At 38.3% G+C, this 26,775-nt stretch overlaps 2 protein-coding genes across 2 annotated transcripts; one reads left to right on the forward strand and one right to left on the reverse strand.

Annotated features, from left to right (window-relative positions):
• Positions 1 to 545: 545 nt before the first annotated feature.
• PATE2 (prostate and testis expressed 2) lies at positions 546 to 1,160 on the reverse strand. The gene is made up of 2 exons (XM_059069862.1): positions 1,043 to 1,160; positions 546 to 682 (listed from the first exon to the last, which is right to left on the reverse strand). Exons 1-2 carry the CDS (start codon positions 1,158 to 1,160, stop codon positions 546 to 548), a joined length of 255 nt encoding a protein of 84 aa, XP_058925845.1.
• A 4,351-nt stretch (positions 1,161 to 5,511) lies between these two features.
• On the forward strand, positions 5,512 to 7,437 carry LOC131760383 (prostate and testis expressed protein 3-like). The gene is made up of 3 exons (XM_059070294.1): positions 5,512 to 5,560; positions 6,755 to 6,877; positions 7,295 to 7,437. Exons 1-3 carry the CDS (start codon positions 5,512 to 5,514, stop codon positions 7,435 to 7,437), a joined length of 315 nt encoding a protein of 104 aa, XP_058926277.1.
• Positions 7,438 to 26,775: the final 19,338 nt, after the last annotated feature.

A 26,775-nucleotide genomic window follows, 5' to 3' on the forward strand; every position in this document is an offset into this window, starting at 1 on the left:
CTTTCCTGGCCTGAGATTCCTCCTAAGAGCTCTACCAGAGAAAGATGGGGCTCATGTTGCCAGCAAATTGGAAAACTGGAGTTAGTCTTCTTTTATCTCCATAACCCATGGGCAAAAGGAGAGTGTCAGGTGTCAGAGCTAATCAAGAGAGAATCCCAGCCCAGAGGGGTGGGTATGGACAAGGATAAAGTATGATCACAGAATTCCCAGGACGAGCATGGGATTATTTTGACCCAAGTCTTTGCATTTCCATATAGGAGATAATAAATAACCAATTTAAAACCCAACACTATTCATGGCAGCACCATCATAAGAAAACCAAAACGCTGTGCGCGGGGATTTGCAAAAATTCCGTCTAGTGCTCCATCATTAACGAGAATCAGTTATCTCCTAGTAGCCTCCTTATGATGGCTACTCTTCACTACCAGCTGGCTTTCTCACTCTCTACCATTGGTTAGAAGTGAAGAACAAAATACAGGTTTGGGGGAAAAGATAAAGGGGATGGTGAGTTGAAGAATAATCAAAAATCCAGGAGAAATGCAGAACTAGACTCCCTCAGGGAGGTTGCAATAGTTTTTATGTTTGCAACAGATGAGCTCTGTCCTCTTTTCAAAACTTAAGAAGTTGATGTCCTCACAGTTGGTCATACACGACAGTTTTGAATAAAAATACATACTCCGCCCTGAGGAGGTGAAAGAAAGGGAATATAACTGTAATGACTCTGTTTTCTCCTACCATATTCCTAGGAATAACCTCTTTTCAGAGACTCACTGATTTTTCTCTAGACCCAAATGAGCTAAACGACAGAGTCTATCAATTACTGACCCAGAGAGTGGATTTTATTTCCTAACTTATAAGGAACATTCACCTTTCCTTTCCTCAATGCTGTCTTAAGGAAAAGTCTGTCTTTGCCCTACCCTCTGCAGGACCACCCCATTCTCACCCATACCACTCACCCATGTATTCCATGGACAAAAGCAGGTAACTGTCTCTTAGGGGAAAAAAGGTGGTTGTTTCTCAGTCACTTTATACCCAACACTACCTTTTCTGGTAAGTAAGTAAATGTTTTCAACAGCACAGGTCTGGTGGTACTTCAGGGTGCAGGACCTCATGCCTTCATAGCATATCCCAAGATGATATTTTTTACATTTATAACACATCGTTGAAGGCTCTGCCAGACACAGAAAGAGGTGCTTAAAGGATGCAGTATGGAGAAGGTTCTCCAGGCCTGGGGGCTTCCCAAAAGGAACTTACTATTGACTAGTGGTTCCCAACTTCTCTTGGGACCCTGACCCCTTTGATAATCTTGTGAAATCTAACTTATACAGACATAAATCAAATATTGTATATAATCTCAAAAGGTTAGAGTTCCTATAAAATTTATCTATGGTCCCCAAGTAATGAACCGCTTATCTAGCCTAATGATTTTGTCCAGTAATGGGGAAATGGAAGCAAAGACAGGGATTTTAGCTTCCTTACTCCACGAAATGGACTAAATTGGTCTGGGAGAAGATCAAACTCCTAGGATTCTATAGTAGGAATGGATAACAGCTCTCTCAAAAGATGGAGGGGAAGATTTACTCCAAAAATGTCACCAATAACCTTTTTACCAAGGACTTTAGACAAGCTGTGGTCGTACCTATCAGATGTTCATGAAATTCACCTGTGAAAAGAAGAAGTTTCCCTGTCATAATCGCACATGCATTGGCCAAAGCCCCAAGAACCAATTCTGGAAATTTCTCCTCCCCCAGCATCTTCCCATCTCTTAATCAACAACCAACCCTTCCTCTGTCTCCAGGACTTACCCTTACTCATGCAGACCAGAAAGACTATGCACAGCAGAAACAGAACAAACATCCTGGGACTTTGGTCATGTGCAGTTGCCTGTGGAAGGTACTGGTTGATCTCCCCCAGTGTTCTGCCCTTGGGCTATTCATCTAAATCATATAATCATAAAATTTCAGTGACGAACAGTACCTCAATGTTCCCAGAACCAACCAACACCAACTGGAGTCTCAATGCCCCTAAGGTATCTATTTTAAAATTCTCAATGATGAATATATATATATATATATATATATAAATACACACACACACACACACACACATACACACATATATACATTCTTTATTCATTATTGTATAGCTAATCCTTGTGCTCTGCAAGTAAAGTCAATTTTTTTTCACACATTTTAACACATTATTATTGTGTTTTTAATAATACATTTTATTATTAATGTATTATTAATATGGGATAATTATCCCACATTAATTATTTTAAAATAATTAATATTTTTCAGATATTTCAAGACAGGATTTGGACAGCTTAGTTCCTTTTAGCTCTCTTCACTAATCTCAGAATCATCTCAGATTTGTCTTTGTCTCACTTAGACTGAAGCACCAGGAATTAAGTTCAGGATTCCAGGTACAGTCTGAATGTGGGGGAAACACTGAGTGTCCCTTCTGTGGTGTAGGAAAGGGACTTTTCAGCAGAAAGGTGAGATGTGCCTAGTTTGCCTTCAGGTGTTATTAACTAATTCATGCATTTTTTAAAGTAAATATTTTCTACACACATACCAAATGCCAACATCACAAAAAGAGAAGTCACCAAGCAAACCAGGCCACTAATCTGTGGCCTCACAAAGACTTGAGTCCAGTTAAGGAGACTACAAGTATATCAAGCACAGTTGGCTATGGGGGCCTAAATGAGAGACATTCAAAGTTGACTGCCTGACCAGGGAAGGCTTCCCTGAAGAAGGGATAGTTGAGCCGGACTTTGAAGGCTAGTGATGTGTTAGCTAGAAGAAGTGAATAGGGACAGGCACCCAAAGGAACAGCAAATGTCAAAATACAGAGATGTCAGGCAACCTGACACACTGGGATGAGAGCTCCTCATGTGGTTCTAGAGACACGGGTGAGCAAGAAACTCAGAGAGATGCACCTTGTTGGAGGTGATGGCATATGGGTAAAGAGAGGGGCTCAAGGGGACAATGCACTGCACTTGTTGCTGAGATTACTTCGTCCCAAGCACATAAAATGGGATCTCTTGCTCACTATTTGCAATTGCAAGACGTCAATGAAAAGAGTCATTTTTCCCAGGGCTGGAAAAGACATTAAAGTACCCACTCCCCTGTACCAATACTGAATTCTAGAAAGGACATCTCCCTTTATCCCAAACTTAAGTTTGGTACACACATGGGTTCAGATCCTGGCTCTGCTGCTTGCCAACATTGTAACTCTGGGTGAGTTACTGATGTTCAGAATAATTTTCATCATAGGATTGGTATTAGTAGTATATTAAGGTCTGTGAAAAGAGAAAGCTCATATTTGTTAAGGCTCTGGAAACTATCAAGCACTAACTCCCTGTGCAGTGCTTAAAATTTCAGGAGAAGCCTGGGCCCTTTTGCTAGGGTAGGTGTCAGAAACTGCAGTCTAAAGGAGCCACATGCAGGAAAGGGCACCTGACTGAGAGAGGCAATGAGGTAGAGGCTGTAACTGTGGTTTTGGCATTCAAGGGCCAAGAGCCTGGCTATGAGGATGATGTTGGGAGCATCCTGTCAGGTGTTAAGTTGCAGCAAGGCTTACACTTGGCTTTGGGTATTGGAAAAGATGGAAAGATTAATTACATTGTCTTCTAGAATGAACTTTGAAGACATAGCTTTAGAACAAACTGTTTAATTTGCTTTGGGGGGGTTAGCAGCTGGGAGCTAGTTGAGCTCTGATTCACTGAGCCTGGGTGAGAACTGGGCCCCATTCTCATAGCTCAAGCTTGAGGTCATCCACGAGCTGATGATGCTCAATTTCATATCTCTACCTCAGACCTCCATTTCGAGTTCCAGATTCACATCCACAAATACACATTTTACTTTAAAAGGCTCACACATACCACAAGACATTGCTTACAAGAGAAAACTTGATGGATGAGATACTGTGGTAGGATGAGAAGTAGATCAGAGAACCTCTTGCTTGGGTGGAGTTGCAAAATTCTACAATCCTAACTGAAAATAATCCCATAGAAAAGAGATTCAGAACTCAATGGGCCTTCCAGAAAATATCTTCCAAGGGGCACCTTGAAGGAAGAAGAATAGAAACTGGGCAAACCCTCTGTGGTTTAACCTAGAATTTCTTCTTCCTTTGCTGTGATTCTAGAGTCACTTGCTTTAAAGAGAGAGAAGAGAAAACAGGTGACAAAGGTTCAGAAGTTTGCCTTCTTGATTAAGCCTTTGGAAAGTCCTGAAAAATGCTGTCTAATTTCCAACAACTTCTTCTGAAAGATGGAAGAATAGAAAATGAGATTCAAAGACTTCACAATCTTGATTGCCATTCTAGAATCAATTCTTTTCAAAGGAACAAATTCCCTCATGTTTAAGGCCTCTCTTCCTAGGCAAAGATGGGCTCCACACTCTGGTCATAGAAAAGGAACACTATAAATTTTGTGGCATTTGAGCTAAGACTTTATTTCACCCAATCTTTATCTGATATCAAAAAATGTCATACTTAAGATATTTTGATGAACATATTGTTCCTACAACTAAAGAACATGTCGTTAAAATGAATTCATGATAGAAGATTCCTATTGCCTCTAGCCAAAGTACCATAAGCTCACTGATGGGTTTCAGAGACGGACAGTGCCAGAACTGGTCATAATTTTCCAGTGGTTTACCCATGGTGAACCTTACCTGAGTTAACTTTTGTAGAGATAGATACCTAAAGCATGGGCAAAACTGGCCAGATTCACAATATAAATTTCCTAAAGATCAAGCCATGTGATAATTCTAGAGATGATTTCACAGCCCTACAAAGTAAACAGTCCCTAGCCTTGGAGAATAGATTTCTAGTAAAGTGAAAGAGTTCTGAGCTGAGAATCAGAAATTCTAGGTGGAAGGCCCAGCTTGGTCATAGATTATACACCTTTTCATCTCTTTCACTCTTCGTTTTCGCATCCATAAAGTGTGGAGCTAGGTAAGCTTTTTTTTGACTTATTCATTGCTCTGCTCTTACATATGAAACTGTGCCTGGTTCATAAAAGCTCTCAATAAATATTAGTTGAACGTATGAATAAATCTCCAAGAGGCATTCAATCAAGATGGTTAAAAGTATGGCTTCTGGAACTAGAAAGTCTTGCTCTGAGTACTGGAGCTATAAGTCACTAGATATGTGATCTTGGGTACGATGCTGGACCTCTCCAAGCCTCAGTTTCCTCCTCTGTGAAATTGGGATAAGAATGATAGTATCATAACTGCATTAATAATAATTGCTATGATGAACAGTATATAATAAAACAAAGTTAACTTCATGTAAGCTCCAACATTTATTAATTATCATTCTCTGCTATGGGGTGGAGAGAGCGTGAACTTGAGCTCCCAGAGGAAACCTTGTGTGATTGGTTCCCCTTAGGCATGAATAATCCCTGCCCTATGATGAAGAGGAAGGTTTCTTCTTGTGGCCTAAAGACCTGTGCTTGCAGACCCTGGCTTCTTTTCTTCCTGTATAACAGACTTCTCTGACAGGATGGACAAACACTTCTTGTTGCTCTTATCCATCTTCTGCTGCATTGTGGGTGAGTCACAGACTTGAGGAGTGGGCTCCAGAGACAAGATCTAGGAAGCCCCATGGAGTTCCACATGTGTAGTCGGTGTCCATGCGGGGCTGAGTCTTGACCACGTTTATATGGGAGGGGAAGCCAGCCTTCAGAATGCTCCCTGGGCCTCCATGCCAACTTGTCTGCCCTTTTCAACATTCTGCCGTTCCCCACCCAGGGCTCAAGCTGCTGTGGCTGCCCCATCATAGTGCTCCCCACTCTGTCCCTACCATTCCCCATCATCAAAACTCCTAGTGAGATTTTCCTCAGGACATCCTTTCCATTTATAAATCTGTATCCCATCTGCTGAGTCTACAATGAATAATTTTGTAGTTGGTTTTAGTGCTATCTAGGGCTTTTGATGCCCTTTATCAGGGATTTTTATATTACAAGTGATTGCAGGAAAGAAAATACCGGAGGCACTGGAATCAAACAGATTAAAAGATGTTTCAGTCACTGTCTTAAATTCTCTGTACCTCTGGTTGCTCACCGGAGAAATGGAGAAATCCCTACTTACAAGGCTTTGGTGAGGATTCAATCAGATACAAAGTAAGAGAACATGGTCCATATGAGATGCTCGATAAATGTTACTTTCTCACTTAGGTGCACCCGGGACAGGTGTTTTTTTTTCTTTAATTAAACCTGTATTTTGACCAGCTCACCCCACAGTACCACATAAAGTGGCACTGACTATGATATAATTCATGAGGCCTTTAAGTAGATTCAGTTCCAAGTTAAAAACAGAGTATATCACCTAACAATACGTAAGCCGCCAATCTCAGAAATCCCATCGTAGTAATGCTAGCATAGGTAAAACAGTTTAAAGCTCTCAGCCTCATTATCACACTCTTGTCTATCTACAGTGCTGCCAGGTAAGCCAGGCCAGCATTAACAGAACCATTTTTAAGCTGGAAAACCATTTAGCCGGAGGCTAAATCTTTGCTCAAAGTCACCAGGTTAAAAGGGCTGAAGTCAGGACCAGAAACCTTTAACTCTCACAGAGCATTTCTCGGGGATGTGGAGCTGGTGAGAGATCCAGCTGCTTACTCCCGGATCCCAGCCTCCAGCTCTTCACCCGCCCCTGCACCGCACCCCACACCCCAGGCCTGGATAGGTCTAGCTTCTTCTAAGTCCCTGCCTCCCCTGGCCTCACACCAGCTCTGTGCTCTCCAGCAGTGACACCCCTGAGATGCATAACATGCCACCTTCGCACACAGACAGATCGCTGTAGAAGGGGCTTCGGTGTCTGTGTTGCTGAGAAGCACGAGACATGCATGATCTTAAAGATCTTCCAGGGTAAGTTAGAGGAGGTGCTGTGAGATTCCTAGACAATTCTTAGGAGAGTACTTCACCAATTTCTTATCTCAGACTAAGGCCAACTCAAGAGAGGAACCAAAGTGCCGTATACCCCTGGGCATGGGTCCCTGTGCATGCGGACCGAAGAGGACTTGGGGAAATTAGACAGGAGGAAGAAGCATCTGTACAAAGAGTTGAGGGTTGCCAGGGAACATAGGCAAATAACCCCTGCAGGGGACCTGTGATTTCTTCATCTCCCTGCCTGAGTCCCCTTGGGAAGTACAAGATGGGAAGCCAACCCCAAACCTACCGCGGATGCCTAATTAAATTTTTACTGACTGGACTAGTGCCAGGTTTGACTTGTCTTTAAAGAACTTATATCACTGGCTTATTTTCTATGATTCCTTCTTATTACAGATAACATCCTCCAGTTATCATATATGGTGTGTCAGAGATTCTGCAGAGAATTGACATACAATCTCAACGATCGAACTTATGTTCATACATGCTGCAACTACAATTATTGTAACTTCAAAAATCTAAAATATTTTTTCTCCTAAGTTGTCCCTTTAAAATGTTATTGATGTTTCTCTGCCTTCACAGTCTGACCGCCCTTGCTTTTCTGCCCTGTCTGTCCTGGAAGGATCCCAGCTCTCTCTGTAATTCAGTGTTATCCTTCCTGTTGCCTCAAGCTTGGTTCCTACCTCAGTCGGAGGATAATGATTCTGAACAACAGATTTCTCCCATTACAGGGTCTGGCATTTCTGTACTTCAAGAGGCCTCCCCCAAGAGGCCCAGTAGAAAACTTGAAAACAAGACCATTCTAGATCCTTGTGATTATCTTAGATAGTGGAGGTGGACTAGAAATTCTTATTATGGCTATGATTAAGCAGAAATAGCAACAAAACAGATGGTGGACACTCAAGATTTTCCTCTACTGGCAAAAAGTTATTTTCCCCCGTGGACAGTGTCCATCTCACACTCAGTCACGATTTTCTTAGCATTTACACGGTGTCTCCATATACAATGTAAGAAAGAGCAAATAAAGAATTTCCTGCCTCTGTGACATTCACAGCTCACACATAGCCACTTCTAGGCCTGTCAAGATGTACATTCAAGATATATTACAACTCTCATTTCTTTCTATTCCTCTTCTAGTCTTCTCAGTTCCTTTCCTCTTTTGCCACCCACCTCTACTCTGACCTCCCCAGCAATGAACACAATGACAATACACATTCTCCCTCTTCTGAATACCCAAGTCACTTTATGGGTACTTTTTTTTTTGACACTCTCTCACAAAAATGAATCATTTCTCTGTCTAATTTGCCCTAGTATGTTATAAATCACAGCTAGAACATGTGCCTTGTCCTATTCATCTCTGTTGTCTTTAGCTGGCCAATTAAACTTTATTGTGTTTAATTGAACAGCCAGTAAAGTTGATGGAATTTTTCTTGTCCACCTGTTTAGCATGACTTTTCTGGTTTTTTACCTATTTTGTTGAGTATACCGGGAATGTTAACCTCTACTCCCTACCAGACATAGAATGTTCACTCCAGTGCCAACATACCATGTGCTTTTCTCAAAGAGATTATGGAAAGGACATTTCTTATTATGGGACCCTTCACTATTCAAATATATTAACTAAAAAAAATTTTTTTGACGGGATTCTTCTAAATCTCAATAGCTAATCTTACTTCAAAATTCATAATCAATACTTTATTAATCAAGTATGAAATAGGTCTGGAAGTTTAGAAAGGGTAATCTGGCCCAACCCTTGGAAATATCTGAAAGCACATGTTTTCTTAGTTTTAATGATGTCAGGATTGATCACATAAATTAGCTTGTTCTCAGATTTATCTATACCATCTAAAGTTTCCCTTCAATCTTTCATCTAACAGATTTTAGCCCTATTGATTATTGTTAACAAGATCTGTTATTCATTATGAGTTGAATAATAATCATCTTCTTAATTGAAGTATAATTCATATATAATAAAATGCATATATTTTAAATATACAGTTTGATGTGATTTGAAAAATGTATAAATCTATATAACACCCACCTCATTTAAAACATAGAATATTTTTATCACCTTAGTAAGTTTCTTCAGGTAACAATCCACTCCCAAAAGTATTATTCTAACTTCTATCACCATAGAACTAATTTTACCTGTTCTTTTTTTTTTTTTTTTTGGCTATGTTGGGTCTTCATTGCTGCCCGTGGGCTTTTCTCTACTTGCAGCGAGCGGGGGCTACTCTTAGTTGCAGTGCGTGGGCTTCTCATTGTGGTAGCTTCTCTTGTTGTGGAGCACAGGCTCTAGGAGCATGGCTTCAGTAGTTGTGGCTCACAGGCTCTAGAGCGCAGGCTCAGTAGTTGTGGCGCACGAGCTTAGTTGCCCCACAGCATGTGGGATCTTCCTGGACCAGGGTTCGAACCCATGTCCCCTGCATTGGCAGGCAGATTCTTAACCACTGTGCCACCAGGGAAGTCTCAGCCTGTTCTTGAACTTATTATAAAAGAAATTATACAGAAAGTACTATCTTGAGTGTGGTTTCTATCACTCACCATAATATTTTTAAGATTCACGCATGTTTTCGCTTATATCAAAAGTTTATTCTTTTTTTTCCCATTGTATACATACATTACAATTTATTAAATCAATTCTCTTATTCATGGACATTGAGTTGTTTCCAGCTTTAGGCTACTGTGAATAAAACTGCTATGAACATTTTCATATAAGAGTTTTGATGGACTTACACACTCATTTCTCTTTGGTAGGTAATTAAAAGTAACATGTATGAGTCATAGGGTAGGCATATGCATAAATTTAAAAGAAACTGCCAAATAGTTTACCAAAGTGGTGGTACCAATATATAGTCCTACCAGTACTGTATGAGAATTCCAGTTACTCTACATAATTCCCATCACCAATTATTATCAGTCATTTATTGTTTTGTTTTTGTGTTTTTATTTTTTGGCTGCACCTTGCAGCATGTTGGATCTTAGTTCCCTGACCAGGGATCGAACCCTCACCCCCTGCAGTGGAAGCTCAGAGTCCTAACTGCTGGACCACCAGGGAAGTCCTATCAGTCATTTAAATTTTAACTAGTCTACTCATTGTAAAATTTATCTTACACATTACTGATAACTAATGGAATTCAGCCACTTTTTATGCTCCAGGTTAGATAATAATTCATCCATGTTTCCTTCTAATACTTTCATGGATTTAAATTAACATTTTGATTCTCCATTTGGAATTTACCCTTGTAAGAAATTGATCCAATTTAATGTTTCCATATGACTAGCCAATTAGTCCAACACCATTTATTTATTTTTTATTATTTTTTAAATACATTTTTATTGGAGTAAAATTGCTTCACAATGTTGTGTTAGTTTCTGCTGTACAACATGAATCAGCTATATGCATACATATATCCCCATATCCTCTCCCTCTTTGAGCTTCCCTCCCGCCCCTCTAGGTCATCACAAAGCACTGAGCTGATCTCCCTGTGCTATGCAGCAGCTTCCCACTAGCTATCTATTTTACATTTGGTAGTGTATATATGTCAATGCTACTCTCTCACTACATCCCAGACTCCCCTTCTCCCGCTGTGCTCTCAAGTCCGTTCTCTATATCTACATCTTTATTCCTGCCCTACCACTAGGTTCATCAGTACCATTTTCCTAGATTTTATATATATATATATATATATATATATATATATATATATATATAATATATATGCGTTAGCATATGGTATTTGTTTTTCTCTTTCTGACTTACTTCACTCTGTATCACTCACTCTAGGTCCATCCACCTTACTACAAGTAACTCAATTTCATTCCTTTTTATGGCTGAGTAATATTCCATTCTATATATGTGCCACATCTTCTTTATCCATTCGTCTGTCAATGGACATTTAGGTTGTTTCCATATCCTGGCTATTGTAAATAGTGCTGCAATGAACATTGTGGTACATGTATCTTTTTGAATTATGGTTATCTCAGGGCACCAAAAACATTTATTTTAAAGTTTATATTTCTCAACTAATTTGTGATGCCTCTTTCATAATATGCTGAATTTCCATTAGTACTTAACACTAATTCTGGGTTCTCTACTTAGTTAAATTTTTCTATACATTACCTCTACCTCACAACATGCACAAAAAAGAAATTCAAACTGGATTGTAGGTTCAAAGTGAAAAATGAAACAATAAAACTTCTAGAAGAAAGCACAGCATGTATTTGTAACTTTGGAATAGACAAAAGGTTACTTAAACATCACCTGAACAGCAAAACCATTTTTAAACATTGCTAAGTTAGACTTCATTGAAATTAACAATGGCGGTCCATCAAAATGTATCAGTAAGAGAGTGAAAAGACAAGTTAATGACTTGCAGAAGATATTTGCAATACTGATATCCTACATAGAACTTGTATCCAGAACATAAAATTCTTACAGCTTTCCTAGACAAACAAAAGCTGAGGGAATTCATCACTACTAGACCTGCCTTGCAAGAAATGCAGAAAGGAGTTATACAAGGTGAAATAAAAAGATGTTAATTAATGACATGAAGACATATGAAAATATATAACACACTGGTACAGGTAAATATACAGTCAAACTTAGAAAACTCTAATAGCACAGTTTGTTAACCACTTTACTACAAAGGTCAAAGGAAAAAGCATTAAATATAATTTAGCTACTATAATTTGTTAATAACTACACAATATAAAAAGAGGTAAATAATGACCTCAAAATATAAAAAAGATGAAGTAAAAGAGTGAAGTTTTGTAGACAATCAAAATCAAGTTGCTATCAGGTTGAACTAGATTGTTTTACCTATGAGATGTCTTATATAAGACTCATGGTGGAGGGGAAATCGGAAAAAGATAGTCAAAAGGTACAAACTTCCAGTTATAAGAAAGTTGCTAAGAGCTCTCATCACAAGGAGACTTTTTTTCTTTCTATGGTATCTCTATGAGATAAAGGATGTTAACTTAACCTATTACGATGATCATTTCACAATATATGTAAACCAAACCATCATGATGAACACCTTAAACTTATATAGTGATATATGTTAATAATTTCTCAATAAAACTGGGGGGGGAAGACTCATGGTAACCACAAAACAAAACCCTTGAGTAGAGGCAAAAAAGATAAAGAAAGGGGAAATAGAGCAAACCACCATGGAAAACACCAATTTACAAAGGTAGGCAGAAACAACAGGAAAAAGAAACAATATAAATACAAAAAACCCAGAAAACAATTAATAAGATGGCATTAGTAAGTCCTTACATATCAATAATAACTCTAAATGTAAATGGATTGAATTCACCAATCAAAAGGCACAGAGTGGCTGGAAGGATAAAACAACAACACCAAACCATGTGCTGCCTACAAGAGACTGACTTCAGTTTTAACACATTATTGTCTGGGAGATTTTTGCAGAAACTAATGCTTGTGGCTATAATATGTCTCCAGTCAAAAATGTGTTAAGGACACATATAGGCTCAAAGTGAAGAGATGAAAAAAGGTAATCCATGCAAGAGGAAACCAAAAGAAAGCAGGGGTAGGTATACTTATATCACAAAAATTAGGCTTTAAGCCAAAAAACAGTAACAAGAGACAAAGAAGGTCAATATATAATGATAAAGGGGTCAATTCACCAAGAAGATATGATGATGATAAATATATACAAACCCACTTTATGAAGCACATAAATGTATTAAGACAATACTAGCAGAGTAAAAAAGAAATAGACTATGATACAATAGTAGTAGGGAACTTCAGTACCCTACTTTCAGAAATAGATCATACAGATAGATGATCCAGATAGATCATCTGGACACAAAACAAGTCTTAGGAAATTTTTAAAGATCGAAATGATACCAAGTATTTTTTTTCTGACCACAATGGTATGAACCTAGAAATCAGTAAAAGAGGAAACTGGAAAATCTACAAACATGTGGAAATTAAACAACACACTCCAGAACAACCAATGACTCAAAAAAGAAATCAAATGAGAAAGCAAATAGTATCTTGAAGCAAATGAAAATGGAATCACACATACTAAAATTTATGGGGTACTGCAAAAGCAGTTCTAAGAGGCAAATTTATAGTGATAAATGCATATATTAAGAAAATAGAAAGATCTCAAATAAACAACCTAACTTTACACTTCAAGGAACTAGTAAAAGAACAAAGCCCAAAGTTAGCAGAAGCAAAGAAATCACAAAAATTGGAGTGAAAATAAATGCAAAGAGACCAAAATTTTTTTTTTTTTTTTTTTTGTGGTATGCGGGCCTCTCACTGCCATGGCCTCTCCTGCGCGGAGCACAGGTTCCGGATGCACAGGTCCAGCAGCCATGGCTCACAGGCCCAGCCACTCTGTGGCATGTGGGATCTTCCCAGACCAGGGCATGAACCCATGTCACCTGCATCAGCAGGCGGACTTTCAACCACTGTGCCACCAGGGAAGCCCCTCAAATTTTTTGTTTTTGTTTTTTGCATTAAGCGGGCCTCTCACTGTTGTGGCCTCTCCCATTGCAGAGCACAGGCTCCGGACACACAGGCTCAGTGGCCATGGCTCATGGGCCCAGCCACTCTGCGGCATGTGGGATCTTCCTGGACCAGGGCACAAACCTGTGTCCCCTGCATTGGCAGGCGGACTCTCAACCACTGCGCCACCAGGGAAGCCCCCAAAATTTTTTTAAATAAACAAAACTAAGATCTGTTTTTTTTGAAAAGATAAACAAAACTGACAAACCATTAGCTGGACTAAGAAAAAAAAAGAGATTCTAATAATAAAATCAGAAATGAGAGAGGAAACACTACAAATGATAACACAGAAATAATAAGGATCATATGAGACTACTAAGAACAATTACAGGCCAATCAGTTGGTTAACCTAGAAGAAATGGATCAATTCCTAGAAACATACAACCTATGAAGACTAAATCAGGAAGTAATAGACAATCTGAACAGACCAATAATAAGTAAGGAGACTGAATCAGCAATCAAAAACCTCCCAACACAGAAAACTGAAGGACCAGATGGCTTCACTGGCAAATTCTACCATACATTTAAAGAAGAATTAATGCCAATCCTTCTCAAAGGCCTCCCAAAAATTAAGGAGGAAGGAACATTTCCAAATTCATTTTACAAGACCAGCACTACACTGATACCAAAGCCAGATAAGGACACTACAAGGAAGGAAAACTATAGACCAATATCTCTGATAAATATAGAGGCAGAAATTCTCAACAAAATATTAGCAAATCGAACTGAACAACATATTGAAAGGATTATACATTGTGACCAAATAGGATTTATCTCTGGGATGCAAGTATGGTTCAACCAATGAACATCAATAAATGTGATACACCACATTAATAGAATGAAAGATAAAAATTATATGATCATCTCAATAGATGCAGAAAAAGCATTTGACAAAATATAACATCCTTTCATGATAAAAATCCTCAAAAAATTGATTATAGTAGGAACATCCCTCAACATAACAAAGGCAATATATGACAAACCCACAGCTAGCATTATATATACAGTACAAAATTGAGAGCTTTTCCTCTAAAATCAAGAATGAGACAAGGGTGCTCTCTCTAACCACTGTTATTTGACATGTACTGGAAGCCCTAGTCAGAGCAATTAGGCAAGAAAAAGAAATAAAAGGCACTTAAATTGAAAAGGAAGAATTTGCAGATGATATGACCTTTGATATAGAAAACCCTAAAGACTTAACCAAAAAACTGTTAGAACTAATCAACAAATTCAGTAGAGTTGCAGGATATAAACTCAATGCACAGAAATCAGTTGTGTTTATACACTAACAACAAAACATCTGAAAAAGAAATAAAAATACCTCATTCACAATAGCATAAAAAACAATATACCTTTTAACTAAGGAAGTGAAAGATCTGTATGATGAAAAGTACGAGACACTGATGAAAGAAATATAAGACACAAGCAAATGAAAAGATATCCCATGTTCATGAATTGGAAGAATTAATATTGTTTAAATGTCCATACTACCCAAAGCCATCTATAGATTCAACACAATATCTATCAAAATTCCAATGGTGTGGTATTTTTTTACAGAAATAGAAAAACAATTCTAAAATTTGTATGGAACCACAAAAGACACTGAGTAACCAAAGCAATCATGAGAAGGAAGAACAAAGTTGGAGGCATCATAATTCCTGATATCAAGCTATACTACACAGCTATAGTAATTACAACAGTACAGTACTGGCATAAAAATAGACACACAGACCAATGAAATAGAATAGAGATCCCAGAAATAAACCCCTACATTTACAGTCAGCTGATCTTTGACAAGGGAGCCAAGAACACTCAATGGGGAAAGAACAGTCTCTTCAACCATCAAAATTCTAGAAGAAAACATAGGAAAGAAACTTCTGGACACTGGTCTTGGCAAAAGTTTTTAGACATGACACCAAAATCACAAGCAACAAAAGTTATATATATATATATATATATATATATATATATATATATATATATATATGCACTCCCACGTTATTGCAGCATTAGTTATAATAGCCAAGATATGGAGATAACCTAAGTCTCCATCAACATAAAAATATGAATGAATAAAGAAGATGTGGTGTACATATATATATACGGAATATTATTCAGCTATGAGAAAGAAGGAAATTCTGCCATTTGCAATAACAAGAATGAAACTTGAGGACATTATGCTAAATGAAATAAATCAGACAGAGGAAGACAAATACTGTATGATCTCCCATGTATTTGGAACCTAAAAAAGCCAAGCTAGTAAGAACACAGTAGAATCGTGGTTACCAGGGGCTTCAGGGTGGGGAAATAGGGGAAATGTTGTTTAAGGATACAAACTTGCAATCAGTAGATAAATATGTCCCAGAGAGATAATGCACAAAATAGTGATTACAGACAACAATACACAATTATAAACTTCAATGTTGCTAAGAGACTAGATCTTAATTATTCCCTCCACAAAAAAGAAATGATAATTATGTGATGTGATAGAAGCATTGGCTAATGCTACAGTGGTAATTATATTGCAATATATAAATGTATCAAATCAACACATTGTACACCTTTAATTTACACATTGTTATATATCAACTATATCTCATAAAAATTAAAAATCAATTTGATAACGACAAACTATACAACAAAAAATGGGTAAAAGGCTTGAACAGGTTCTTCAAAAAAAGAATTCCAAAAAGGTCAATAAGTATCTGAAAAATGTTGCTGATGAGACTGTACAATCAGTTTGAAACAATATGCTAAGTATGTTCTCAATCTCATTATAGGTGCACCCTATGACTTAGTGGTTCTACCCTAGGTAGCAAAATGAGTGAACAGGTCCAAAAAAAGATGTTTATAAGAATGCTCAGAGGAGTAAACAGAGGCCAAGAGAGATGACAGAATTAGCATAAATTGCACAATCTTAAATCACTATAACAGCTCTAATCCCTCTGGTTCTAAAGACTTGTCTTTCCCCCCCCTTATCACTCAGGGCAATTGGACAAGCTGTTTGGGCTTCCAAATTCCTTAGAAAGCACTTCTTTCTTTAATAGAAATTAGCTCACTGGAGGGCCATTGTGTATTTTTGGGAGGTCACATTCCCAACTGAATTCCCCTATGAAAGGCCCAGCTGTGATTAAAATGTGCTACATTTTAATCTTAAAAAAATGTAGAGAACTATTTAATAGTTTCATAGTCTGCTATTTTTCCAGAAAGCATTTCACTTAAAATCCCAACCTTCTTCTTGAACCTTTTAACTGTTCCCAGCCATATTAGGCCTGGATCAGATTAGAAGATTGCTTTAATCATTGTTTTTTTATGCCCTTAGAGCAGCTGATAGAGTTATTTTGCTTCCTTTGAACAAACAACACAGTCGATTTTTTATTAATGTCTGTTTTCTAATAGAAGAATTGCCAAAAAATGTTCATGGATGCTTTATTTGTGATAGCTAAAAACTAGAAACAATACAACTGCTCATCAACAGTAGAAAAGATGGTGTGGTATATTTGTACAGCAGAACACTACATCACAGTATAAAGACTGAACTATTGCTACATGCAGCAACATGCATAACTCTCAACGACATGATGATGAGCAAAAGGAGCCAGGCAGAATTCAGTTCATTTCATTTACACAATTTCATTTACCTGAACTTTAAAAACAAGTAAGACAGGCATAGGATGATAGAATTCAGAACTGTTAGTTATATTTGAGGGTTATAACATAGGAAGAAACAGAGGGAGCATTACTTCAACTAAAAAAATTTTAACTGCCATTTAAACCATCATGGAAATATTTTCAAGAAGTTCTCTTCATCTATTCATGTATTAATATTGTTTTAATTATAGAGGCTTTGTAGTTGAGTTCAATATTGAAAAAGCTAGCCCTCCTTCATTGCTCTTCTTTAGCATTTTGCTGTTATTTCTTGTTTATTCTTCCCATTGATCTTTATATTCAACATGTTTAACTCCAGGGCAAAAAGTGATGGTATGCTTTTACCGGTATTTTTTCAAGCCAACTACTGTATATTTCAGGAGGTTTTAATAGCTTTCTTTATATGGATTTTTTCTGTTGTATATGAGATTCCATTTTATATTCTAAGTTATTATTGTAATGCAAAAAATTAACTAAATGTTAATTGCATGTCCTAGTACTTTAATAAATTATCATTATATCTCAGTTTTTCTATTGATTCTTTTGGTTTCATAAGATTTTTTATACACTCTTTCACTTGAAAAAGAAAATAGTTTTGCCTCCTCCTTTCAAATTCTAAGCCCTCTAATTGCTTTCTGTTGTCTAATTGCACTGGCTATACTTCTAATATTATATTAATGAGCTGTCCTTGCCTTATTCCTTATTTTAGCATGACCATCTAATGTTTCCCCATTACATAAAATAGTGGCTTTGGGACCGAGGTATACATCATTTTATCATGTTAAAGACATATTCATTGGGACTTCCTCGGTGGCGCAGTGGTTAAGAATTCGCCTGCCAACACAGGGGACACGAGTTCAATCCCTGGTCCAGGAGGATCCCACATGCCAGAGCAACTAAGCCCATGCACCACAACTACTGAGACTGCACTCTAGAGCCCAACTACTGAGCCTGCATGCCTAGAGTCCATGCTCCGCAACAAGAGAAGCCAACACAATGAGAAGCCCGTGCACCAAAACAAAGAGTAGCCCCCGCTCACCACAACTAGAGAAAGCCTGTGCACAGCAACGAAGACCCAATGCAGTCAAAAATAAATAAAAAATAAATAAATTTATAAAAAATAAAGTACAAAAAAAGATACTCATCAATTCTCCTTTTATTTTTTTTCATATAAATGGGTGTTAAATTTTGTCAAATGACTTCTTATTTTCTTTGAAGATGATCATCTGATTTTTCATTATAATACTATATTAATTGATATTTTTTAACATTAAACCACTCTTACATCCCTAGAATAAGACTCACATAGTCATGATGTATAGTAAATATATTGCATTATCTGGCTCCAATTATTCACCCTTCGTTTTGTCTACTCCTCTGACCTATAATTTTTCATTGTCCTCCCACTGTAGGTGGGATAACCTGCCCAGTCTCCTAATTCTAGGCTTGGCCATGTAGCTTGCTTTGGCCACTGGGGTGTCAGCAAACTTAATGTAATCAGAGGTTTAAAATGGGCTTGGGTCTTGCTCGAACACGGGTTTGAGCCCTGGTCTGGGAAGATCCCACATGCCGTGGAGCAACTAAGCCCAGACGCCACGACTACTGAGCCTGTGCTCTAGGGCCCACGAGCCACAACTACTGAGCCCATGCACCTAGAGCTCATGCTCCACAAGAGAAGCCACTGCAATGAGAAGCCCACACACCATAACAAAGAGTAGCCCCTGCTCTCTGCAACTAGGGAAAGCCCGTGCACAGCAACAAAGACCTAATGCAGCCAAAAAGAAATAAATTAATTAATTAAAAAAATATATATATATATATTTTAAGCCACTGAGTTTTTAAATGGTTACTCAACAAAACCTAAATGATTCATTATATATTATCTCCTCATCTGCTTTTGAAATCTGCTAATATTTTTTAAAGATTTTTAAATTGAAGTATTTTTATAAGTGAGATTTTTATAGTGCTCTATATTATGTAAACTCAAATTAGATTTAGATATTAATGTTTGCTTAATAAAAACAATGAAATTTCCTTTCCTCATCTATAGTACAAAATAGTTTAAGTAGCATTAGGATCATCTAATCTTTAAAGGTTTTTTGGAAATTTTCTGTGAAACTGTACAGGTCTAATGCTTCTTTGGGAGGCGATGGGAGCTCTTTTATAATTTTCTCTATTTCTTTGATAGAAATCAGTTTGTGTAGACTTCCTCATCCTACTTTGGTCAGTTTGGGTAAAAATTCTATTTTCCTAGAAAATTACCTATTTCAATTATTGCTTATATCCATTTGTGTGGAATTATACAAATTAGTTTTGAAACTTAAAGTAAATGTTTGTTTAAATTTCCTCAGTTTGGATATTTATTTGTCCTTTGCAATATCTAATTTTTAATATTTGTGAAGGCTTCTTTAAAAAAATAATATGTTAACTTGTGATTTGCCTATTTAGATGAACTTTTTAGTTCATTAGTTATATATATTTTTCTGTTTTCTACCTGTGGCAGACATATCCTAACGTATGGGATATACCTAATGCGTCACACACTTGGATAACTCCCCATCCCTTGTGTGTGGGCAGAACCTGTGACTTGATTCTAACCAAGAGAATATAGCAAAGGTGATGGGGTGCTACTCATATTATTGTGTTACATTGTATAAGACTCACTTTGCAGACTAGAGAGATTCTCCCACTGGCCTTAAAGAAGTGATATTAAAATTGCCTGCGGGGATGGCCACATGGCAGGGAACTGTGGATAGCCTCTGCAAACTGAAAGAGGCCCTAGCCAATAGCCAGAAATAAAATAGAGACCTAGTCCTATACTGCAACAAGATTAAGTCTATCAACAACCAGAGGGAGCTTGGAAGTGGATTCTTCCTCAATTAGGTCTCCAGATGAGAACATGGCCTGGCCTACACTTGACTGCAGCCTTGTGGGATTCTGAGCTGAGAACCCAGCTAAGATGTGCCTGGACTTCTGACCTATAGAAACTGTGAGATAAAAAATGTGTTTTTAAGCCACTAAGTCTATGGTACACAGTTACAGAAAGTAACACAGCCAAACGAAAATAAAATCCTAACTCTTAGATTTCTACATTTATTTATTGCTAGTTGTTTCCTTCTCTCTGCTTACTTTGTTTTTCTTGTTCTGCTACTTTGAGTTGAGTGTTTAATTCATTCATTTTTTTTTTCATTTGTATGTGTATTTAATGCTATGAATTTTCCTCTAGTAAATACTTTTGCTGTATTCCATAGTTTCTATGTCATGTTTTTCATGTTTGCTGTTAAGAAATTCTACATTTTTTTGTTCTTGGGTTGCCCTTTTGACATAAGAGTTGCTTACTAACATGTTTCTAATATTTCCTGGTTGTAGAGTCTTTTCAGTCTTGTTTTTAGCTTTCGTTTATTGCATGTGGTAAATAAACATTGCTTATATTATTTTTATTTCTTGAAATTTTTTGAGTATTTCTTTGAGGCTTTGCAAAGATTTCCCAAGTTTAGATATTTGAAAGGACTCACCAGACTTCATAGAACATACTTATTCCTTACGGAGCATACTTACTCATAGAGCATACTAAGTACCACTTTTATGTAAAGACAAAGGATACAATGCAGCAAAAGAAAGAGTGCAGGCAAGCATTGGGGGAATCTGACATTCCATGCATAGGCTCCCCAAGAATCCTTATTTGCATATAGACTATTCTCTGTCACTAGACTGAACAACCAAGATCTGAGTGAGGAATCTTGGCTTCAGGAGAGTTTAAAACAGAAGTTCTTAATGAGGGTGTATGTAACTGGGGTGAGGGTGGGGTGTTAATGTCTTTCTAACCACATGCTCAAGCCAGGCTGGAAAGAGTTTATTTTACATCAGTAAATAAAATGTCCCTGAGGAAGGAGACAAGATGGTAGAATAGAAGGACTTGAACTCATCTCCTCTCATGAAAATACTAAAATCACAACAAACTATGAACAACCCTTGACAAAAAAGACTAGAACCTACCAAAAAAGATATTATACATCCAAAGACAAAGAAGAAGCCACAACAAGATTGTAGGAGGGGTGCATACGCAATATAATCAAATCCCATACATGCTGGGTGGGTGACCCACACACTGGAAAATAATTATATCACAGAGGTTCTCTCACAGGAGTGAGAGTACTAAGCCCCATGTCACACTCCCCAGCCTGGGGTTCTGGAATCAGGAGGAGGAGCCCCCAGAGCATTTGCTTTGAAGGCCAGCAGGGCTTGAATGCAAGAGCTCCATAGAACTGGATGAAATAGAAACTCCACTCTGGAGGACACACATAAGGTCTCATGCACACCCGGACCTAGGGAAAAAGCAGTGACTTCATAGGAGCCTGGGCCAGACCTACCTGCCGGTCTTGGAGGGTATACTGGCTAGGTAAGGGGTGCCTGTGGCTCACTGTAGGAATGGGGACACTGGTGGCAGAGGTATTGTGGAGTGCTCATTGGCATGAGCTCTCCTGGAGGCTGCCATTTTAACACCAAGACCTGGCCCCACCCAATAGCCTGTTGGCTCCAGTGCTGGGAAGCCTCAGGCCAAACAACCAACAGGGCAGGAACACAGCCCCACCCATCAGCAGACAGGCTGCCTAAAGTCTTCCTGAGTCTACAGCCATCTCTAAACACCCCCCTTCACACAACCCTGTCCACCAGAGGGATAAGAACCAGCTCCACCTACCAGTGGGCAGGCACCAGTCCCTCCCACCAGGAAGCCTGCACAAGCCTCTAGACCAGCATCACCCATCAGGGGGCAGATACCAGAAGCCAAGAGGAACTATTGATACAATCCTGCAGCCTGCAAAACAGAGACTGCAAACACAGTAAGTTAGACAAAATGAGACAGCAGAGGAATATCTTCCAGATGAAGGAACAAGATAAAATGTCAGAAGACCAACTAAGCGAATGGAGATAGGCAAACTACCAGAAAAAGAATTCAGAGTAATGATAGTAAAGATGATCCAAAGTCTCAGAAAAAGAATGGAGGCACAGATTGAGAAGATACAAGAAATGTTTAACAAAGACCTAGAAGATTTAAAGAACAAACAGAGTTGAAGAATATAATAATTGAAATGAAAAATACACTAGAAGGAATCAATAGCAGAATAACTGAGGCAGAAGAACGAAAAGGTGAGCTGGAAGACAGAATGGTGGAATTCACTGCTGTGGAACAAAATAAAGAAAAAAGAATGAAAAGAAATGAAGACAGTCTAAGAGACCTCTGGGACAACATTAAATACACCAACATTCACATTATAGGGGTCCCAGAAGGCGAAGAGAGAGAGAGGGCCTGAGAAAATATTTGAAGAGACAATAGCTGAAAACTTCCCTATCATGGGAAAGGAAACAGTCACCCAAGTCCAGGAAGTGCAGAGTCTCATACAGGATAAACCCAAGGAGGAACATACCGAGACACATATTCATCAAGTTGACAAAAATTAAAGACAGAGAAAATATTAAAAGCAACAAGGGAAAAGCAACAAATAACATACAAGGAAATCCCCATAAGGTTATCAGCTGATTTTTCAGCAGAAAATCTGCAGGCCAGAAGGGAGTGGCATGATATATTTAAAGTGATGAAAGGGAAAAACCTACAACCAAGAATACTCTTGTTCAGATCAACTGAGAAATCAAAAGCTTTACAGGCAAGCAAAAGCTAAGACAATTCAGCACCACCAGACCAGCTTTATAACAAACGCTAAAGGAACTTCTCTAGGCAGAAAAGAAAAGCCCACAACTAGAAACAAGAAAATTACAAACGGGAAAGCTTAACAGTAAATGAAAACATATAGTAAAGGCAGGAAATCAAGAGGAGAGCACAAATGCAGGACACTGGAAATGCATGTGAAATTAAGAGACCAGCAACTTAAAGCAACCTTGTATACATAAAGACTGTTATATCAAAACCTCGCGATAACTGCAACATTAAGGCATCAAAGGGTTTCTTTCCTCCCCAGGGTTCCCCTGTTTCTTTCTTTCAGCCCTACTCTAGGTCAACCCTTGGCCCAATTATTCTCCTAGGTATCTTACTGTCCTTCTTCATTCCAAAATTAAAATTCCTTCTCACAACCTCCTAAGGCTCTGAGAAATCAGGGTCGGTCCTTTTCTCTCTGAGCCTCAGGTTGAAACTACTTTCTATGAAGCCACCTAAATGCTGGCTTTACTCTGCTGCTTCTCCTTGGACTGTGGGCACAGAAATTTTACGATATTTTCCCTTCTGCACACAAAAAACTCTACTCGGTTCTAATTCTTTTATTTCTAAAAATGTAAACATCTGTAAGAAGTACAGCAGATACAAAGAAACATGGTGTAAAGAAAACCTCCTTCACCATCTGGCATGTCCTGTCTAAGACTTTCATTTATAAGAGGTGGTTCTCAGTTGGGGATGGTTTTGCCCCAACAGTTGGCATTTGGTGATATCTGGACACATTTGTGATTGTCATTATTGGGATGCTACTGCATCTAAAGTGTAGAGGCCAGGGATGCTGCTACACATCCTACAATGCACAGAACAGTCCTCCCAAACAAAAAATTATCTAGCCCAGAATATCAACAGTGCTGAATTTGAGAAACTCTGATTTACAACGTCACCATATTTCATTCCATCTCAACTCATACAGCATCTGCCCCTCCCAGCTGGGGCATCTCACTGATTATTAGGAATTTCAGGACAGGAGTTTTGCTCCTGAGTGAAAGGAAGTAATTAAACGTTCTAATTTAATCCAACCACACTGAATTGCATTACACACAGAGCTTTGATAGTTGTGGCAAATAACAGCAAATATGAGACATATACCTGCTCTCAAAGAGCTTGATCTTCTTGGGAGGAAAAGAAATACACACTTGGAAAAGTAATAAGAATAAAAAGCGGGCTTCCCTGGTGGCGCAGTGGTTGAGAGTCCGCCTCCCGATGGCAGTCCGGGAAGATCCCACAGGCCGCGGAGCGGCTGGGCCCGTGAGCCATGGCCGCTGAGCCTGCGCGTCCGGAGCCTGTGCTCTGCAACGCGAGAGGTCAAAACAGTGAGAGGCCCGCGTACCGCAAAAAAATTAAAAAAAGAATAAAAAGCAAGATATGAGTATCAGTGCTTAAGACATAAATAGGAATGATTGGGAATAACATACTTGAGTTGGCCCTTAAATAGATTTAAAATGAAAGGGTTTTAGAACTGAAAGCAATTAACATAATATCTCATGTAACTCCATTTAACAGGTGAGAAGAAAAACACAGAGAAACTAACCTGTCCAAATTATGCTAGCAACTTACTGGGAAGAGAACTCTGGTCTGATTCCGCACCCTTGCTGTTTCGTTTATAACCGTTGCCTTTGTGACTGCTAAAAAAGAAGAGAGAGAAAGAGATGAGCAGAGAAGGCCCTGTATGAGCAATGGCAGAAGTGTACATCATCATCATAGTTATAATAATAATCACTGCTGACATCTGAATGCTTAGTGAGTAGACTGGTGAAGGGCTCACATTATGAAGTATCAGAAAGTAAGACTGGAAAGGAATGAGCAGCTTGGGATGAAGAGATAAGATTAAACTAAACAGAATATTAATAGTCTCAGTCTAGGTATTTTAGAAGTTAAATGAGAAATAGAGGGTATTTTAGAAGTTAAATGAGAAATAGAGGTAAGTGCTATAGGAATTTCAAAAAGGGTCAAATTCCAATGACTGAGGGTAATCAGGCATGGCTTGGTGGAAGGGGTAAATTGGAGATGAGCTTTCAAGAGGCATAGGATTTGAAAGGAGAAAAGAGGAGAATCTAGATAAGGAAGGGATCCAAAGTTAAATAAACCAAGTGGCTTGAGGAGGACAGTGAAGAAACAAGACTGACTAGAATGTGAAGCTTGAGTAGAGGGGACCTGGGAAATGAGGCTGAAAAGGCAGGATGGGTCCAGATCATGCAGGGCCCCAAGAAGAATGAATTTACTCCGGCAAAGAGAGACCACTGCAGGTGCTTTAGCAGAATAACTTGACTAATGTTTTAGGACAACTCCTCTGGCGATGATGTATAGGATGGACTGAGCCAAGAGGGATAAAAGGGAGCTATTCTTCTTGTAACAATAGAATAAAGAATATTATATAATATTTATAATGCAGTGAGTTATTATTTCATAGACATTATGCTAACGTACTTTTTCTCATTTAATTCTCACAGAAAGCATACAAAGGAAGTTGAATTATCACCTTCGTTTTTAAAATGAGAAAATAGAATCAAAGAGAGGCTACATAACTTGCCCAGGTCACACATCTAGGAAGTGGAGGAGTCAGAATTTGAGCCCAGATAATATGACCCAGAGCCTACAGTCTTAGCTACTATGCCGCATCCTTCAATATTATTAAATGTGTCTGAAAGAATCCAAGAACAAAATAATAGGGCTGAACAAATGATTAGTAGATAAAAAGGAAATGGAAGGAAGAGAGATGAGACTTTACAAGGGAACAAATGACAGAACTTAATGAGATATATGGGGATGAGAAAGAGTAAAAAAATGATCATCTCTTAACGGGTGTGAGCACGGGGAAATGATAATACCATTCACCCTTGGAAATCACAAGGGTGACTCCAGAGGGGAAAGATGAGTAATATTTCAGATATGCTGCATTTGGAAAGATGAAAAGAAATTCACAGAGAAATTCTAATATACAGATTAGATACATTTCAGAAACTCAGGAGAGAGTAAGGATTGAAATTATAGATTTTGAAATTATCTCACATAAAATGAATAGTGGAAACAAAAAAAACTATTAAGCTCTCCTAGGGAGGAGAAAAAAAAAAAAAAAGGACCAATCCTTGGGGACCAGAAACAGTTGAAAGGCAGAGGAGAGAGGCAGGAGCAGAAGCAGGACAGGGTTGTCTCCCAGAGTTCAACAGATGAGAGTGTCCAGAAGAGATCAGGCTGCCTTCTCTTTTCACTCTGTACTCTCCCGGAAGATCTCATTCTCACCTATTCCTTAAACTACCATCCACACACGTAAATAAAAGATGAGAGGTCTACAGTTGAAGGAGTATGAAAATGTCAACAAAGGGGTGAGGTAAGGAAAGATATCATAAAGGAGTGATTAACTTAAACATGAGGATATAACCAGTTGAAAGCAATATTCGAATGCATAAAGATGCTGATGCGTTAATTAAAGTAGCTAGGCCGAATCAGGGAAAGCATCTGGAAAAGGATGCATTACTACCGAAAGGTAAGGAAACCATGTTAAACTATGTCACTTAGACACAATCAGCAAAATTCAGATTATGGGAAACTTCACAGAACCAACAACCTGGTTCCTTCAACAAGCAAACTGCAAGGGAATAACATGGAGGTGGAACTTGTAGAATAAGAGAAGCTTGAAAGACGTATCAACCAATCACAACGTGTGAAGTGGACTGGGTCCTGGGTTAAACAAGCACAGTAGAGAAAAAAAAATTACGAGGCAGGTAGAAAATTAAACTGGATATTTGATGATATTAAGGAAACACATTAAATATTTTAGCTGTAATAATAATATTGTGGTTACGCTTTTTAAAAGTCCTTTATGTTTTTAGAAATCATACTGATATATTTATAGCTTTCAGATGCCTGCTATTTGCTTCAAAGAAACACAAGAGGAGTTATGTAGATAGTGATACGGGAGCAGCGGATTGGCCAGGAGTTAATAATTGTTGGGGCTGGCAT

Source organism: Kogia breviceps, chromosome 7 (assembly GCF_026419965.1).
Source record: "Kogia breviceps isolate mKogBre1 chromosome 7, mKogBre1 haplotype 1, whole genome shotgun sequence".
In the NCBI taxonomy this organism is placed as follows: domain Eukaryota; kingdom Metazoa; phylum Chordata; class Mammalia; order Artiodactyla; family Physeteridae; genus Kogia; species Kogia breviceps.